The 16679-nt window shown below is 53.6% G+C and overlaps 1 protein-coding gene across 1 annotated transcript; it reads left to right on the forward strand.

Annotated features, from left to right (window-relative positions):
- Positions 1 to 2557: 2557 nt before the first annotated feature.
- Positions 2558 to 13461, forward strand: LOC140713277 (uncharacterized). The gene is made up of 8 exons (XM_073022721.1): positions 2558 to 2707; positions 4610 to 4800; positions 5321 to 5530; positions 5787 to 5853; positions 7047 to 7120; positions 10380 to 10497; positions 10608 to 11418; positions 12570 to 13461. Exons 1-8 carry the CDS (start codon positions 2558 to 2560, stop codon positions 12842 to 12844), a joined length of 1896 nt encoding a protein of 631 aa, XP_072878822.1. The 3' UTR covers positions 12845 to 13461.
- Positions 13462 to 16679: the final 3218 nt, after the last annotated feature.

Below are 16679 nucleotides of genomic sequence, written 5' to 3' on the forward strand. Positions count from 1 at the left end.
GTTTTCACTCCATCCCAAAGCCCCATGTATGAGTTTAAAGCCATGACTACTAAATAGGTTTTTAGACCCTCAAGACATACTTTACTTTTATGCAACAAAGTTAAAAGACTATCACTCAGGTATAGGCTCTGAAACTGAAGAATAATTATTTCGAAACAGAGCCTCTGCCAGATCAGGATAAGCACTTGGGACAACACCCCGTGACCTCGGTCCACACAAACCCATCCAGACCAGAGGCCTCCCGCACTGTAATTTCTGTGGATTTCTGTAAACGAAGTATTACTGCAATAAGGAACAGATGAGTGCCCTTGGAGGGCAGTTTCTGAGCCTCCCAACCACACGGCCACATTAAGGCTGAAGCCGTGCCACCTCCAGAAACACTGTCCCTCGCTGAGGTGTGCCTGGCTTCTCCCTTTTTCCAGAACTTAACAAAACCTGAAAGGACAGGTCTGTGTAGAAAAAAACAAGCTACTTGCGATTCCTCTTCCCAGTTCAGGCTGTAGGAAGCTCATTTCAGCCCTCACTGTGTTCTGACTGTGGCTTAGTTCCCATAAGAAATAAAGTCAGAATTCCAGTCCCTGTCTCCTGGGCGGTGTGGCAGGCATACATACCTTCAGTTACATGAGGAAAGGAGTGGCGAACCCCCTTCCTTCAGTGAAACTGCACAGTTCCCAGAACGCTGATGCCATCCCCTTCACACCACTGTGAACACCTGGAGAGAGCACATTTCAATGCGTGCACCTTTGTGGGCTAGTTTTCTATTTCTCCACTAAATCACCCCAAATTTAGCACCCTAAACACTGACTTATTTTCTCACATTTCTGGAAGCTGGAGTCCAAAACAGTTCCCACCATCTAACGTCGAGGTGTCGGCAGGGCTGGCTCTGGGTAAGCGACAGTCTCCTTGCCCCCCACAGCCTCTAGAGGCTTCTGCATCCCCTGGTCCATATGGCACCTACTGTCTTCAGGACTCACAGCGGCCCTGACGGCCCCCCAACAGGAAGACGCAGAATGTCAGGAGCCCAGGCTCTAGTGCTAGGGCCAAACCTCCCCACCCTCCCAGTTCCTCAGACACGCCTGTGTGAGCTAATATAGATTCCACTTTAACTAGTGTCACCTGTGTAAGGGGTAAGTGCCCAGCTGTGAACTGGTTAACCTCGCCCACACAAACCCCGAGAATAAACTCACAGGCCACGGACCACTCCACAAGCAATAAGTGACCACCTGCTCAGGGACCTCCATGCCCCAGCAGAGCCCTCCGGTACCTCCTTGTGAGCTCAGACTGGCGGCAGGGGTCTGCAGCGCCAGAGGGACCTGGATAAAAAAGACAGCTCCCATGTCGGGAGGCACCCGCCCGCGGTTGGGTTCCCTGTACTTTAATAGCCCAGGTGGACAAGCCGCACCGCATGCAACCCCATCACCAGAATAACGGCTGCACGTGGCGAGTGCACGGGTGGCCACCACTCAGCCCAGCTGTCTGCGATAAGCACATCACCACCGTGACGCCCAATCAGACTCAACTGCTGGAACAGTCCCAGCATCGGCCCCCAAGAACTTTCTGGATCAAAATTCAGACTAGTGATTGCAATCAGGGCCACATGTGGCTGAATGTTTTTACAGGAGGACACCACAGCTGGACTGACGTCACAGCTGGATCTGGCTGGACTGAGAGCATTTCCCACTGTACATTCTTACAACACCATTTTATTTGTGCTCTATTAAACTTCTATGGCTTTTTTTCTGCTTATCTACTTTATGGGAGTGTTTCTTGTTCTTATGACTGCGGTGATACTTCAAGCTACAACTATCAATGTGTAAATTAGTTTTGAAGTCGCCTTATCATTAAACATTTCACAAGCAAGCAGTCAGAGGCAGCTAACCCGGAGGCCTCTTTTCTTCTCTGAGCCAAACCTGCCTTGGACTCAAAGAAAACGGCACATGGAGAGGGGCTGGATCTCCAGCTCCCATTCCTAGGAAGCCTCCTGGGGAGCAGATATGGAGGGAGAAGCCCTGGTTATGGCACTGTGGTACTAAAGAAAAGTCTATTTGGGTAATGTAAGCACCAGACTTAAGAGATTAAGCAAACCATGAAAAGAAACCACTAACCACAGCTTCTCCAAAACAGAACTAAACTCCCTTTAGTTTGAATTGGAAAAGCAGAAATGATGATCAGTATACAAAAAAAAAAAAAAAAAGGAAATGACACAGTATCTGAACACAGGAGAATAATCAAGGGCCACTGTCTCTTCCTGTGTCAGTGGGAGCCTCGCATCTAAGCTGGATTTAGAAGGTTGCTACTTTGGACTGAAAGGTATCCCCAACCCTAGTTTGTAAGCAAGTGGAGCAGAATGCTTCAATTATTTCAAGGTTTAGCGGTAAAGGTCTGCAACTCTCACAACCATTTTAATTGGTGTGAATTTTAAAGTGACTCAATCTGTTGGCTGGAGTATCTAACGGCTTAACCACGGGGTCACGTTGGAAAATTTTTCCAATTGCTTTTGTTTTTCCTACTGAAGATGCATTTGAACGTTCTTGTAGTTTGCAGTTGGCTGGTTCTGATGTTTGGTCCTGAGCAGGCCCAAGTATCCGTAGAGGAAGAATCTGAAACCTCAAGCCACTCGAGTGCTGTCTGGGCAGACGGAGACCCCAACCCGAGGGCCACTGACGGACTCAGCATGGGCGCAGGGCCGCCCGACGCAACGGGCCACGTATTTGCCGGTTACAAAGCAACATAAGCACACACCCCCAGGTGTGCACACACGCTCTGTACACATCTGTCCCTATCAACACCAGCACACACCCCGAGGTGTGCACACACGCTCTGTACACGCTCACATCTGTCCATGCCAACAACAGCATACACCCCGAGGTGTGTACACACGCTCTGTACACATCTGTCCCTACCAATGCCAGCACACATCCCCAAGGTGTGCACACACATTCCATACGTGCTCACATCTGTCCCTGCCAACGCCAGCATACACCGCCAAGGTATGCACACACGCTCTGTACAACCTCACATCCCTCCCTGCCAATATGAGCACACATTCCCAGGGGTGCACACAGGCTCTGCACATACTCATGTCCGTCCCTGCAGCCTGAGTCAAACAGTCACAGAGAGGCAGAGGAGGAGGAGGAAGGATTCGATGGGCACTAAGGTCCTGGGCCGGTTCCCCTCCCTACCTCGGGAGAGACCCCTCATGTGATCCTGCCATCACTCACCCTTCCGCCTCCATCCCCCATCCTCCCACAGGGATCAGGAGGATGCCCACTGCACAGAGCTGTGATGAGCATGAACGAAAGATGGCAGGAGCTCACGCCAAGGTGCTGAGCACGGGGCCTACGGAGTGCTTCTTTCTGCTGTGGCTGACATCATCAAACAAGAGACTGACACAGCTTCTGCAGAGAATGTCACTTGCTGAGAAACTGAAACGTGTGACCTAGGAGCCTGTGAAGGTCTAAGAACAAACCAACAAACCAAACGGTTTTGTTTGTTTTTCAAACACCATAGCCTGTTTTTTCTTTTTTTTTTTCATGCTCTACCTTGGGTATCATTTAGTTTAATTTCAAAGTAAGTCCAATAATTACACAAAATCACAGGACTGAGCATGGAGCATTGTTTCACTTCATGTCCTCCAGCCTTTAGGACACATTAAGGAAAGACACGATTCTAGGATTCCCATTAGAAAGGCTGCCCTGAGGCACCTGCTGGGGCAGCCAAATTGCAGCTGTTGATGCTGCCCCCAAGCTGCTTGGATGAAGCAGAAGATTCCAGAGGTCTCCTCTCTTCTACCCCTTGTCCAGGAGAGAAGGTGGGGGGAGAAAGGTGAGAGAAGATAGGAAGAAGGAGAGGGGAAGGAGGGAGAGAGGAGGGGAGAGGGAAGGAGAGAGGAGGGGGGAGGGAGGGATAGGGAGAGGGAGGGAGGAGGGGCATGTTCCATCCACCAAGGCAGCTACACTGCAGAGAGAATGGAGGGTACGTTGCCTCTCAGGACAGTAAGTTCGAGCTGTTTATAATTGTTAGCGTAAACAGTGACCAGCTTAGGACAGGGCTGTCATTGGAGTTGACGTTTTATTTTCATAGTTGATATTGGGGACCTGGACCTAAAGCACCGTGCCTTGCCCTTTTGCCAGATGGGCCTATGCTTCTCTATACTTGAGTCTATTTGACTAAATACCCGACATTGACTAGGAATTATGACGTGTAGGATACCCCTTACCACAGTAACGTCAAACTCATATTCTAAATGCAATTTGTTCAGGGACTGGCTTCTAACTCTGGGTGGGAATGTTAAGCTCAGTACAGTTCAATTCAGTAAGCATTTATCAAGAAACTCCTAGACCAAGAGCTGTGTTAGACACTGGGTATGGGGTGATGGGGATACGAAGATGTGGAATTAGAACTCGAGAAGCTCAAATGCTTCCATTTAATTCCCTAATGCAATTACTAAGCTTCAACCTGATGGCTGTAATGTCTAAATTCACTTTTTCTTTATTCCAGTTCTACATAACAAAGCATAAATAATCACAGAGGAATGATTCTGTGTTGGACTATTCAGTGGACAGAGAAGAGCATTCTGACCGGCGTGAGACACTGTCTCCGTTCCCAGGGAACCCGTGAGGTGGCTGCACAGAGCACACGCGTGAAGATTCAGGAACACGAGCGTCAGGTGATGGGAGGGGCACGGAGGCAGTACCAGAAAGATGCCTGCCGAGAGGCCGCTGCAGCCAGGGTGGCCGGGAAGGTCACGGGAGTGGGCACAGGCATCTCCTTCCAGCCGCACCTGGTTTTCATGAGGACGCGTGCACGGAAGGGGATGACACCGAAATGCTGTGGCGCTGAGGGGAGGAGGGGAGGGACACAGGGCCAACGGCTGACCCCCACCCCTTCCGTCCCTGCCCCTATGAACGCTGCCAAAATCAGCCCCAACGGGGAGAAATGAGGCGGGTGAAAGAGGTGGACAGACTTGGCTTCCATGGAATTCACAGATTCCAGTCATTAAAAATCCCTTCTGAGTTTTCATCTGGAAAACTTTGCCAATGTACTTAGGGACAAGAGGCGGAAGACGAAGCCAACACAATTGGGCTCAAACTGCCACCCTTCTCCTTCTCTCTTCATCCACCACCCTCCCTGGGCCCCTGAGTGTGAGAACCAGGAGGTGCACAGCCCAAGGGTGCAGTCCCTAACCAGAGGAGGGAGCCGCACGGCGGGGCCCCCAGCACGTGGATGGCAGGATCTGTGCTATGTCAGTCCCAGGGCCCCAAGCAGAGAAGGCCTGGGGCTCCCAGCTGAAGTTTTGCTGTCTCCTCTCTCACCAAAGTCGAGAAGCACTGAGTGGGACCAAGGCCGCACCTGGCGGCTCCTCGGTGGCTGCCGATGTGGTCCTCAGGCTGCGGGTGAGACCCTCTAGGGAAGCCCAGACAGTGGCGAGAATCACAGCCACGAGTGCTCCAGTTGCCCCAAAACTCAAGCATAGCCTGAGGAAGGCAGCGCCCGCTCAGATCCCCGTGCAGGCTTGTGTGGCACACTGGTGAGGCACACAGCACCAGAACACGGCACTTTAAGTGGCTTTGTGGGGTGTAGGAACACAAAGTGTGGTCTGGAGTGGCTCAGAAGTCACTCCCACCAGCCTGTGGGACCCGGACGGCCCCTTAGGATGTGGCTGGAGTCTCTCCAGGGCGGGCTCCAAAGTCCCAAGGATGAGGTAAGCGTCGGTCTTGCTCTGAGGAAGGCCCCTGACAAGTATCCTGAACATGCAGGTACACAGCTGGCTGACTCATCTGAAGGGATCTGCTGAGCTACGAGCCAGGGACGGCTAGAGAAAACTGCGTGAACCTTTGTGACTACTCACAGGTAGGTAGCTACTGCCTGAGACCCAAAGGTAAAGAATTAACCTGAAACTGCATATTATAAAACTTATTTTTAAATGATGGCGCTTAATTGAAAAGACTCCCAAAGAATACTGCATTAGAAAGTGACAGAGTGAAACCGTGAGGCTGACCACAGGAGTCCCTGGAAATTTCACCAAATGTTGTGTCAAAACTGGGAAACAGAAGAACTGCACCTGATGAAACATTCAATTAATCACTCGAGTCCTCCCCACATACGAAGCTATGTAAAAAGTGTTCCCAGAAGGTAAAGTGAGCAGGAGGGCTGTGAACACACAAAGAGAGAGCCACTTCATCCACGGACCACAACAAGAGAAACGCTAATGAGTGCCGACGACACGCTGGAGTCCAGGGCTCTGGGCGCAGCTGGGACGGGGACATCAGGGTCCCACTGTCCAGATGGGAAACCAGGGTGGAAACACCAGGGAGCCTGTCCCAGGGTGCAGAGCTAGTGAACAGTGGTTCATACTGCGACAATCCCAGCTGCCAGGCTGTGGGGCTCCACGGGACAGAATCCTGTTGACTTCACTCTGGGGTGCGAGAGGCGGCAGCATCCCCCAAAGGCACCTGGAGAAGTGGTGTTACCCTCCATCCCCTGTCCCCGGCATTACCCTCCATGCCCCTGTCCCCGGCGTTACCCTCCATCCCCCTGTCCCTGGTGTTACCCTACGTCCTCTGTCCCCAGTGTTGCTCACCATCCTCCTCACCTCCAGGCCCCTCTCCCTGTCCTCCCTCATTTTCCTGTTCAGCCAGAGCACATCACATGTCTCTTCCCTTTTCAAGAGGCTCAGCTGCAACCAGAGGCATTCCAGCCTATTCGGGATGGGGCACACACCCTGGGGAAATGCCAGCACAGGGCCGGAAGGGCCTGAGACCCTCTCAGTGTCGCCCAGGAAGGATGGAACAGCCCACGGTCAGGCTGATTGTCAGGCAGGGTGAAAACTTCTGTGTCCGAAATGTTCTTTTCTCTGGAACTGTTTGGACCATTCGTGAACGAATCAGTTAAATACCAGCAAGTGCCACTCCCACTTATTCTCTGGCTACAGTTTTCCACCCACCAGCAACCACACTCCTAGGAATTATCCCTAACGCAGAATCAGCGCCTTGTGCCTTTAGGAAAACCTCTTTCTCTCCAGCTTTGTCCTCCTTCCACAAAAGGTGCCTCTGACTGCCTCACTCGCCGTACCAGGATTTCACTTGGCTACGGAGGAAAATCTGCGTGGGGCTCAGAGGTGGGTGGTCCTTGCATGGGCAGCAGGTCTGTGACATCCTCCGAGGAGCCTGGCCCAGGCCTGCCTCACACGCCAGGACTCTGCCTTCTGGCCCTCGGGCCCCCGAAGCTGCTTTCCTTCCTGGTGTCATGCCCCAGACAAGAAGGCCGGACAAGGGCCCAGGGCTGCTGTGGGTCGGGAAAGCCTCCTGACACCTCCCACTCCAGGACCCCCCATCAGCATCCCAGCATCTGGACCTGTGTCACCAGCCGCTCTGCCGTGCAAGAGAATTGGATTTTCAGCTGGGTGTGCTGCTTCCCTAAACAAAGTAGGGTGTTGTTACTGAGGAAAAAGGAAAAAATTGGCATCTTCTTGGCAACCCCGCGACATCCAGCCACCGGTTCTCACCACCCCAGAGATGTCCATCCAGGGCAGATAGTGTCTTCAACCAAGCGCCACTGACCCAGAAGTGCAGTAATTAGTACACTTTCACCAGAATCACCCACTCCTTCACCTTTACACCCAAGAAAAACATGTTTGCCAGGCAAATTAGATGTCCAGGAGGTGTAAGGAAACCCCAAGCCTGCTTTAAGCCTCAGACTTTTGAGACCGTTGAGGGCTGTGCGCACAAGAGCAAGGCTGCACCCGAAAGCTCTGCTCCTGCCGGACGTCATGGACAGACCACACGGCTCAGCCACATGGACCCTTCCAGGACTTCACGAGAGGGACCTCCGTGGTACATGCAATGATGTGCACTTCGTTCAGCCTCGAACAGACCACGCCCTCGTTACAGGGTCGGTGGTCCACCTCCTGCCATCAGCCCCCCGCCTCACCGAGGGTCTGTGTCTGCATCTGAAATAACTTTGCTGTTTCACCTGGGTACCAAAATGCGGCATCACGATGTTTAAAGGTCTTTAAATATCAACACTCCGGGTGCAGTCCTTGTCACTTTAATGCGGTCACTCGATGCAGGCCTCACTCACAACTCTGAGGTAGCTCATACCTTCCCTACCTAACCAAGGAAGAAACGAAGGCGTGGAAGGTGCAGCTCCTAAGGAGCAGATTAGGATTCAAACCAGTGAACTTCGTCACATGCTGACCTACCTCTCAGGCTGAGATAACGTTGAAAATTAACCAGGTAGAACAGCGTTCCATAAATTAGCTGGAAATGGTCCTTGTGGATGGGCCTGTGGTTATTCCCTGAAGAACAAGACCATTCGCCCAAAAATCCACCTGTGTCACACTCAAATGTTTACATATACAATTATTTTAAAAATAACCCAATCAAGCATGTTCACAGCCATTTAGAGCCATATAGATTGTCTGCTTCACTGACAATCAACCCAAGACCTCTGTCGGCAAAGGCCACGGTGCCAGGTCCAGAGAAGGCGGGACAGAGACACAAGCAGACACAAGCAGGAACCTCTCCATTCCTGGGAGCCTCGCTCTGATCGGTCCGTGAGGACACGGTACAGACCGCGGGGCACAGGCAGACGGCAGGCCAGGAGAAGGGGCTGCATTGCCGGGAGGCAGTGCTTTGAGCTCTAATGGATGGAACACTGCTAACCAGTGAAGGTGGAGAGAGGGCACCCGTCTGAGAGCATGTAGAGGCAGCAAAGCACAGCCAGCCTCGGGGAACCAGAAGCCACAGGGACATCAGGTTGGGTGCTGCTGTCTGCCGGCCACCAGCTGGGGGACTGTACTGGGCCTGGAGGGGCATCCCTGACACTCCCCACCAGATGCCAGGGGCACCCCCAGCCCCAGGTGAGAACCATGGATCCCATGGCGAATGAGGCCAGCCTGTGGGAAGTGGGGCTGGGACAGCTCTGTACAGCTTAATAGGAAAGTTGGGTTCTATTTTGTGGGGTTTTGGTCACGTTGATGGCTAGTCAGGGCTGTCCGTCAGGAAGTGATTTGAGGACAGACTAGAGAAGGGGCTGCCAAGACCAGCGGAGCATTCGCTGTCTGGGTCCAAGGAAAAGGAAATAAAGGCTGGCGATGTGACAGTGGGGGGGAGCACAGAGCAAAGGAACTGGTGGAGACACAGGGGTGGCCCCACACAGGGCTTTGAGCAGCTACCCGGGGGTCGTCCTATTAATTCTCCTCATGGCCCCAAGAGGCGGCTGTGAAGATCCATCTCCTGAGGACAGAACTGCTCCAGAGCCACACAGCGAGGATCCACAGAACCAAGATCCGGGCCAGCTCCAAAGCGGGTGAACTTGTCCCCTCAGCCATGGTCCTAAGACACGGATCAGAGCCCCCTGGACACACAGACACAGGAACTGCAGGAAGGGGAAACGGATGCCCTGGACCAGTGGCGGGACCCAGGGTTTCAGCCCTCCAGGGCCACTGGGACCAGTCACTGCACAGGTGGACACACGATGCTTTAACCCGCGCTGGGGGAAGGAGCCCACACTCTCAGGGTGGAGACCGCAGCTTGATCGGGCCGGCCTCCCTGCTGGGCACAGCCTGAGCTGCCCCAACCTGTACCGAGGTGCCCCAACGTTGGGGTGCTCAGAGCCACTCAGCTGAGATCGTGGTGCTTTCTGTAACCACCCTCGTTTCTTTATGGTATAGATCTGGACTCCATCATTTGCAATGTGTGGGGTTCTAGGAAAAGGCTGGCCAGCCAGGGAAGTGTCCTGGGCTCTGTCCCAGTGATGACGAACTTGGCTGCCCACAAGGGCAGCCTGTTCACCACAGTGACCCCCGGGGACCACGCCTGCACCCACCTTGCTGAAGATAATTCACTTCTCATCCGTGAAAGAATAAAGCTAGACTAACTCAATTTCACACTCACTTCCAACTTTAACAACTTGTGTTAGGAAATCAAAGACAAGGACTCTGACCATGTCACAAACCCAGGAAGCAAAACCCGAGACTAACGGAATGATGCCACCTTCGCAGTTCCGAGCTCTACTAGTTGTTTTTCTTTTCTGGTCTGTTTTTCTCTTTTGGTTTAAATTGTCTCTGTTTCTCCCTCTCTGTGTCTCTCTCCTGGTTGCTCTGTCTCTCTGTGTCTCTTTTTAAGACTCTGTGTGTCTCTGTTTCTCTCTTCCCCTCATCTTTCTCTATCTTTCTATGTCTCTCTGTGTCTCTGCTTCTCTGACTTTTTCTGTCTCTCTCTCTGTCTCTCTCACTCTCCCTCTCTTTCCCTCTCTCTCTGTGTGTTTGTGTGTGTGTGTGTGTCTCACTCTCTTGGTTTCTCACTCTCACTCTCCATCTCGCAGCTCTCTTTGGTTTCACTATGCAAGCTGACTCTCCCCACCTTATAATACAGTGGGATTAGCAGGAACCGAGTGGACGCCACAGCCCCCGTGGGCCCGGGAAATCGCAGCTTCGTCATAGCTAAGCCCGCCGCGCTCAGTTTTTCCCACCACCTGGAGGATCTACTCTCCGTTCGTCCTTCCCGACCTCAGACTACAGAGAATACCTGGGGGCGAAGGTCGAGGAAGCCGCGCCCGGAGGCTCCCAGCGCAGCCCCAGGAGGAATCCTGCCGGCAACTAGAAGCTGTGCGCGCAGCGGGGCTCTGCGCCAACAACCGCCGGAGCGGCCGGGCCTGCTGCGAACTTCCGCATCCAGGTGGGGTCTCCACGCCCCAATTCCACCCCGCCCCGCCATCGGCGCTCCCCGCAAGTGCAGGGCTTCCCCCCGCCCAGACGTTCGCGCCCACTCAAGGTCTCCCTCACCCGGCCCGGGAGATGCTCCCCGCGTTCTATCCCGCCCCACCCTGGCGCGCCCCCCAAACGATGTGACCCCCGCCCCCCTGTGGTCTCCCCTCCCCCGGACGCTGCCCCTGCCCCCACCTGTGGCACTCCGGGCATCTCTGAAGTCACCAACCAGAGCCTTCCAGCCCACCCGCGAGTCTCGAGCACCAGAGACGCGGCCCCACCCGCAGGGACCCCGCCTACCTGTGGCGCTATCCCCACGTCTGCGGCCCACCTCACCGCTAGCACGGCCCCCACCTACGACGACCCCGGCGTAGGTGCTCCTGCCCACTCCCGCCCCCCGCCCGCACCTGCCCCTTTCCCTGCACCTAGCCACGCCCCCGCTCCCGCAGCCCCTCCCGTGCGCTCGGGCCCCGCCCGTCACCGCCCATTGGCCCTGGGGCGGGGCGGGGCAGCAGTTCCGACTCCCGCGGGCGCGGGCAGGGTCCACATTGCCTACTGCGCACCGGGACTAGCGGCTCCTCTCGACCTCCTCGCCATGGACACTGATGACTCCCAGGCCCCTAAGGGCTCCTTGCGGAAGTTCCTGGAGCACCTCTCCGGGGCCGGCAAGGCAGTCGGCGTGCTGACCAGAGGCGAGGATGCTCAAGGTGCGCACCTCCCTCCCGGCGGCGAGGGAGGGGCGGACGGAGCCGAGGAGAACAAGGCGAAGGGGATTTGGGGGATGGGGCAGAAGAGGGGGGAAGCGACGGGAGGACGCGGGGAAAGGTGGAGGAGCGATGGGAAGAACCAGGGAGAAGAGCGGGGAAGCGATGGGGAGAACTGGGGAGAAGCCCGTGCCCGGCAGCGGCAGGGGTACCTGCGGGGCGGCATGAGCCAGCAAGGCAGCCCCCGGGTCCTTGCCGGGTGGGGCGGAGGAGGAAGGGACATGGCGGTAGGAACCTCCATCCGGAAGATAGTGAGCTTTCCACCCCCTCCGGTTTATGTTTTAAATTGAGCCTGACAGAGGGGGTCGCCTGGAGGACCCTCGGGAGTCGTTCTGCCTCTGAGCTGTAGGACCCGGCCGGGCTTCCCCTCCGAAGCGTGGGTACAGCGCGATCACTTCCTAAGTGGCCCCCCGCCCTTCAACTCCGCCCCACGCCGCCCCCCAGCATGTCGAGGAAGAAACGGCCGGGTCCCCGCGCGCCTCCTGTCGCCTCGTGCCCCGCGCGGCGTGGGCGGGGTCCTGGCTGCTGCAATGCGGGACGCGGAGGGAGTGCTCTGGGTTCCCGCCTGGCGTCTCCGAGGCGGTCCGGCAGCCCCTCGCGTTTCCGCTGGGAGATTTTAAAAATGGGTTTCCTGCGCTCGCATGTGCTGTTGCCTTTCGGCTCGTGAGAAAACCGAAAACTAAAATGGGTCCCAGGCCCTCCCCGCAGACCTCCGCGGACGAGAAGGACCAGGAAGCGGGGACTCCGGGACGTCAGCGGCGCCGCGGCGCGGGCTCTGGGTTTCCCCTGCCCTGCAATGTGGAAGCGGCTCTCCAGGAGGGACCCGAGTCTGGGTCCACGACGCGGGCGCGCCAGGAGGACATTTAACATTGAAGAGCCGGAGGTGGTGGAGACTGCGCGCCCCAGGCCCCGGGTGCACGTGAGGGCGCCGGTGCCCGGACGGTGGAGCGCCCCAGGCCGCGCAGCCCCTGGCGGGTAGATCGGCGCTTCCCAGGCGAACGCCACCTGGGAGCCTTAGTGATAGCGCGGGCTGGAGACGCGACGCGCCCGGGGCTGGGTTTTGATTTTTATTTTCCCGGTTCCTCCTGCCGCAGATGCGTGGAAAGGCGCGGATGGCGGATTTCCTCCCGTTTCGGGACCGCGCACTGCACAAGGATGGAGCGGGAATGGGCCCCCGCCCTCGGTCCCGGTGACCTTCCCTTCGCCCTTGAGCGCTCCGGGCGGCACGGGTGCTGCATGTTGGGGCGCTGTCAGCGCCGCCCCGCCCGCCGCGAGCGCCTACGTGATGCCCGGCCCGTCGTCTCCATGCGCCCTGGCCCTGACATCCGTACGCCGCGCGCTCCCCGAGCCAGCAGCGCAGCCTCCCTAGGCCCAGCGCCCCCCTCCCCGCGGGACACCCCGGTGGCAGCGCCAGGCCCCGCCCGGCAGCCCGCCCCCCAGCGCCCGGGGAAGTGCTCTGGCGTTAGCGTTCTAGTTAAAGGACCCCAGCATCAGCGTTCCTCCTGCAGGGTTGGGTTCTCAGAGAAAGAAAAGGTGATGCAGCAGAGGATGGGATTGGAGAAATTAGGAGAGTGAAGTGGAAATAGCCTGGCCAGCGTGACTTAAACCGGCCGGGAGATGTGCGAGTACGAATGGAGCCGCCTTGGGGTCCTAATAGGACCCAGAGTGGCTTCTCAGTCAAAGGCCTTCAAAAGCAGAGGGAGCACCTGGAGTGACCTTACCTGGGCCGCGAAAGACAAGAAACCTTTGGTACGGGAAGAGGAACTGACCTCTGGAAGCCACCAGGGCAGGTGGAAGGTCAGGGTTTCAAGGTGATTTTGGAATTTAAGTGCTGTGGGTCCTGCACAGTGGCTCATGCTTGTCATGCGAGTGCTTTCGGAGGCTGAGGGAGGAGGGTCGCTTGAGCCCAGGAGTTCCAGAGCAGCCTGGACCACATAATGAGACTCTGTGTCTACAAAAAATAAAAAAGAAAGAAAAACACATTAAGATGCTGTATGTATTGGAAAGTATTTATGGGTCATTCTTTTGAGCTCCATGTCCAAAAGCTTGCTAAAATGCTTGGGAGTTTGTGTACAGGTACGTGAAATTAGGATACATTGGCAGAATCTCCGTGTTCTCTGTTGCCCTGGTTTTGCCACCTGGGAGGAGTTACACATATTGGAGGTTAGTAAGTCCACGCCTCTTCTCTTCTGGGGAAAAAGGTACTTTGGAAACCAGTATTATGTGGGAACGTGGCTTGGTTGGTACAGCCTCGGGTTAATGGGAGACAGCTGCTCTCAGCTCTGCAGATGGCATCAAATACGGTGGCCTTGAGCCCACGTGGGTCACACCTGGGCTGTCCCTGGGAAAGCCCGCCATGGCGGGTCGCCTGGGCTTTCTTTCCCTGGCAGAGCCGAAGTCAAAATTTTTTTGTAAACTCTGTAAAGAGCTTTACCCTTCCGAGGTATGATCTTGAACCTGTTGGAGCATTTGGACCCATTTCTTTTAAGGAAGTTCACCTCCAGATGTGCTTAGAGGGCCTGGTCTTAGCTGCCACAGATTTACAAATCCTTTAAGTAAGTTATTCCTCGAGAATTTATCTGTTGTGCCCCCATTCTTTTTGCCATTTTATTCTGATTCTATATTAGTACTTGATTTTCCCTGACATAGAAGACTATTGCCTGTAGCTGGAGGTCAGAGAACACATTCACATTCAAGTATCAATTTCAGGGGAATTATCTGTCAGATGTGAAATTATGGTACAATTCAATATATTAAAATGACCATAGCTACCATTTGTTGAAAATATTTTGTATACTAGGAGCTTTACAATTCTTATCTCCAAGCCTAGATACATGGTCCCAAGAGAGGCATGCCCTCATTTTGGAAGTGGGGAGAAAGACTCACAAAGAAAAATAACTTAGGTAAGGGAGTGAGGTGCATACGCGATTGTGGTAGGAGCAAAACAGATCCTAATTCCAAATATTGTACTCTCCCTTAGACCACGAAGAGTACTTATGTGTGGCTCTGTCACCCAGGCTGGAGTGTAGTGGTGCCGTTACAGCTCACTGCAGCCTCAAACTCCTGGGCTCAAGTGATCCTCCTGCCTCAGCCTTCTGAGTAGCAGGGAAGACAGGAATGCAGCATCATGACCGGCTAATTGTTATTATTATTTGTAGAGACAGGATCTCACTATGCTGCTGAGACTGGTCTTGAACTCCTGGCCTCCTCTAGTGAGCCTCCTGCCTTGGCCTCCCAAAGAGCTGGAATTACAGACCTGAGCCGTCATGTCAGGCCTCCACCATGCTTTTCAGGGGCCTTTCTTGGTGAAGCTCCTTATTCTAGTTAATGCTCAAAAGTGAGCAAAACCCAACTTGCTCAAAATTACACAGATATTCTTTGGGTGGTTTTGTAAGGGGAACAGAAAATAACTTTTTATAGCGATAGGAGTCAAGGTGGCAAAAATGATATTAAGGCTTAATACCAACGCGATGGGCTGCTTTTCTTCTCCCAGTAGAGTTCATATTATTTAATTATAATATAAAATTGAAAATATCTTTCCTGTATTCCTGACTCCCCAGGCCTTGAATGAAGAAAGTATTTCTCAGGCTGGGTTTTTTTTTTTTTTTTTTTTTTTTTTTTTTTTTTTTTTTTTTTTTCCCTTCTTCTTTGGGTATCTTCTGTCTCAGGCTGTGGGTTTTTGTTTTTTATTTTTTTTTTCCCTGCTTCTTTGGGTATCTTCTGTTGTCCCAAGACATATCTGGAAACTTAAATTGATTTTCACCCAACCTAAAATAAGCTCCACAGCTCTGGATCGCGGACTGACCATGACTAAGTACTCACCGCCACATCACGCTGTGCCACACACCAAGAGTGACTCATTGTCTTCGTCACAGGTTGTGGCTTCTGCAGGGCCTGGTGCCTGGTGGAGCTGAGTGTACTGGGAAGTCCAGGGGCATTCTTAGGGTGGGCTGGATGCGAAAGCGGCGTCCTTTTTGCCTGTGGTGACGTGAACATCAATACAGTATTTATAGAAAGTTCACAGAAATGTAGTAAGCTTCAATCTTTCCAATCCTAGTGAGAATAGCTAGCGTTTAGTGACTCTGTTATGTGGCAGGCCCTCAGTGATCCTGGGCACTGACTTATCCCCACTTTACACATGAACAAGGGATGCCCGAGGGGTACCGGCTTCCCTGAGTTCACAGAGCTCCCTGGTGTGGCCAGGCCCTGTGGCTGCTGCAGGGATGTTCAGGGCTGCGTGTAGCTGTGTCTTCACTGGTGTCCATCCCGCGCCCAGCACCACGCCTGGCACTTGACAGGAACGCAAGTGTTTGCTGCCTGCCTCCCGCCTGGAATCTCCACTGAGGAGCAGGAAACCAGGGGTTCTAGCTGTCTTCTTCATTCATGAAGTCCTTTAGAGGAATTCAACCTTCTCTAATCAAAAGTTTCCAATATCCTCAGGTCAATGCGTATAAACTGTTAAGACTTCAAGATTACAACCTAAAAACCGAAGTCAGAAGTGTGAGGTTTCAATTGACTGGACATGCATTAGGTCAATGACACACATATTTATTGGACACCAGGCTTGAGCCCCACATGGGCACCTTTGGTATCTGAAGCAATATTCCTTGGGTGGTTTTGTGAGGGGAACAGAAAATGACTTTTTATAGCGATAGGAGTCAAGATGGCAAAAATGATATTAAGGCTTAATACCAATGTGATGGGCTGCTTTTCTTCCCCCAGTAGAGTTCATATTATTTAATTATAAGATAAAATTGAAAATCTCCGAAGCAATGCTTCAGAGCCCAGTAGGAAGGAAGAGGAAACTGAGAACAGTGCCATTTCTCCTCACACAGCTCCGGCGCCCCTCACCATCCTGTGCACACACATTCTTTGATGGGATCTTTTCAGTGTAAAGTGCAGTAATTAATTTTGCAAAACTTACTGGGTCTGGGAGGCAGATGATGAGTGATGGTGTCACCCCGTCACACAGTGGGAGATTTATATGATGGCATCATTTTCTATGAATGCAGACCACCTTGTGTGCCATACTCGGATGACCCTTCGAAGCTAGACATTTTGTCATCTTTCAAAAGAAGCATGTTTTCCCCCTTGGTTACAGAAAACTAAAAGCTTTTGATACAGGACTCCAACCTTTTATCAGGGAGAATCAGGGCTCTTTAAATAAGCTCGACCAGTCGGATGGGCCGTCAGAAGCAATTAAA

This window comes from Chlorocebus sabaeus, chromosome 14 (genome assembly GCF_047675955.1).
Source record: "Chlorocebus sabaeus isolate Y175 chromosome 14, mChlSab1.0.hap1, whole genome shotgun sequence".
Classification (NCBI taxonomy): Eukaryota; Metazoa; Chordata; class Mammalia; order Primates; family Cercopithecidae; genus Chlorocebus; species Chlorocebus sabaeus.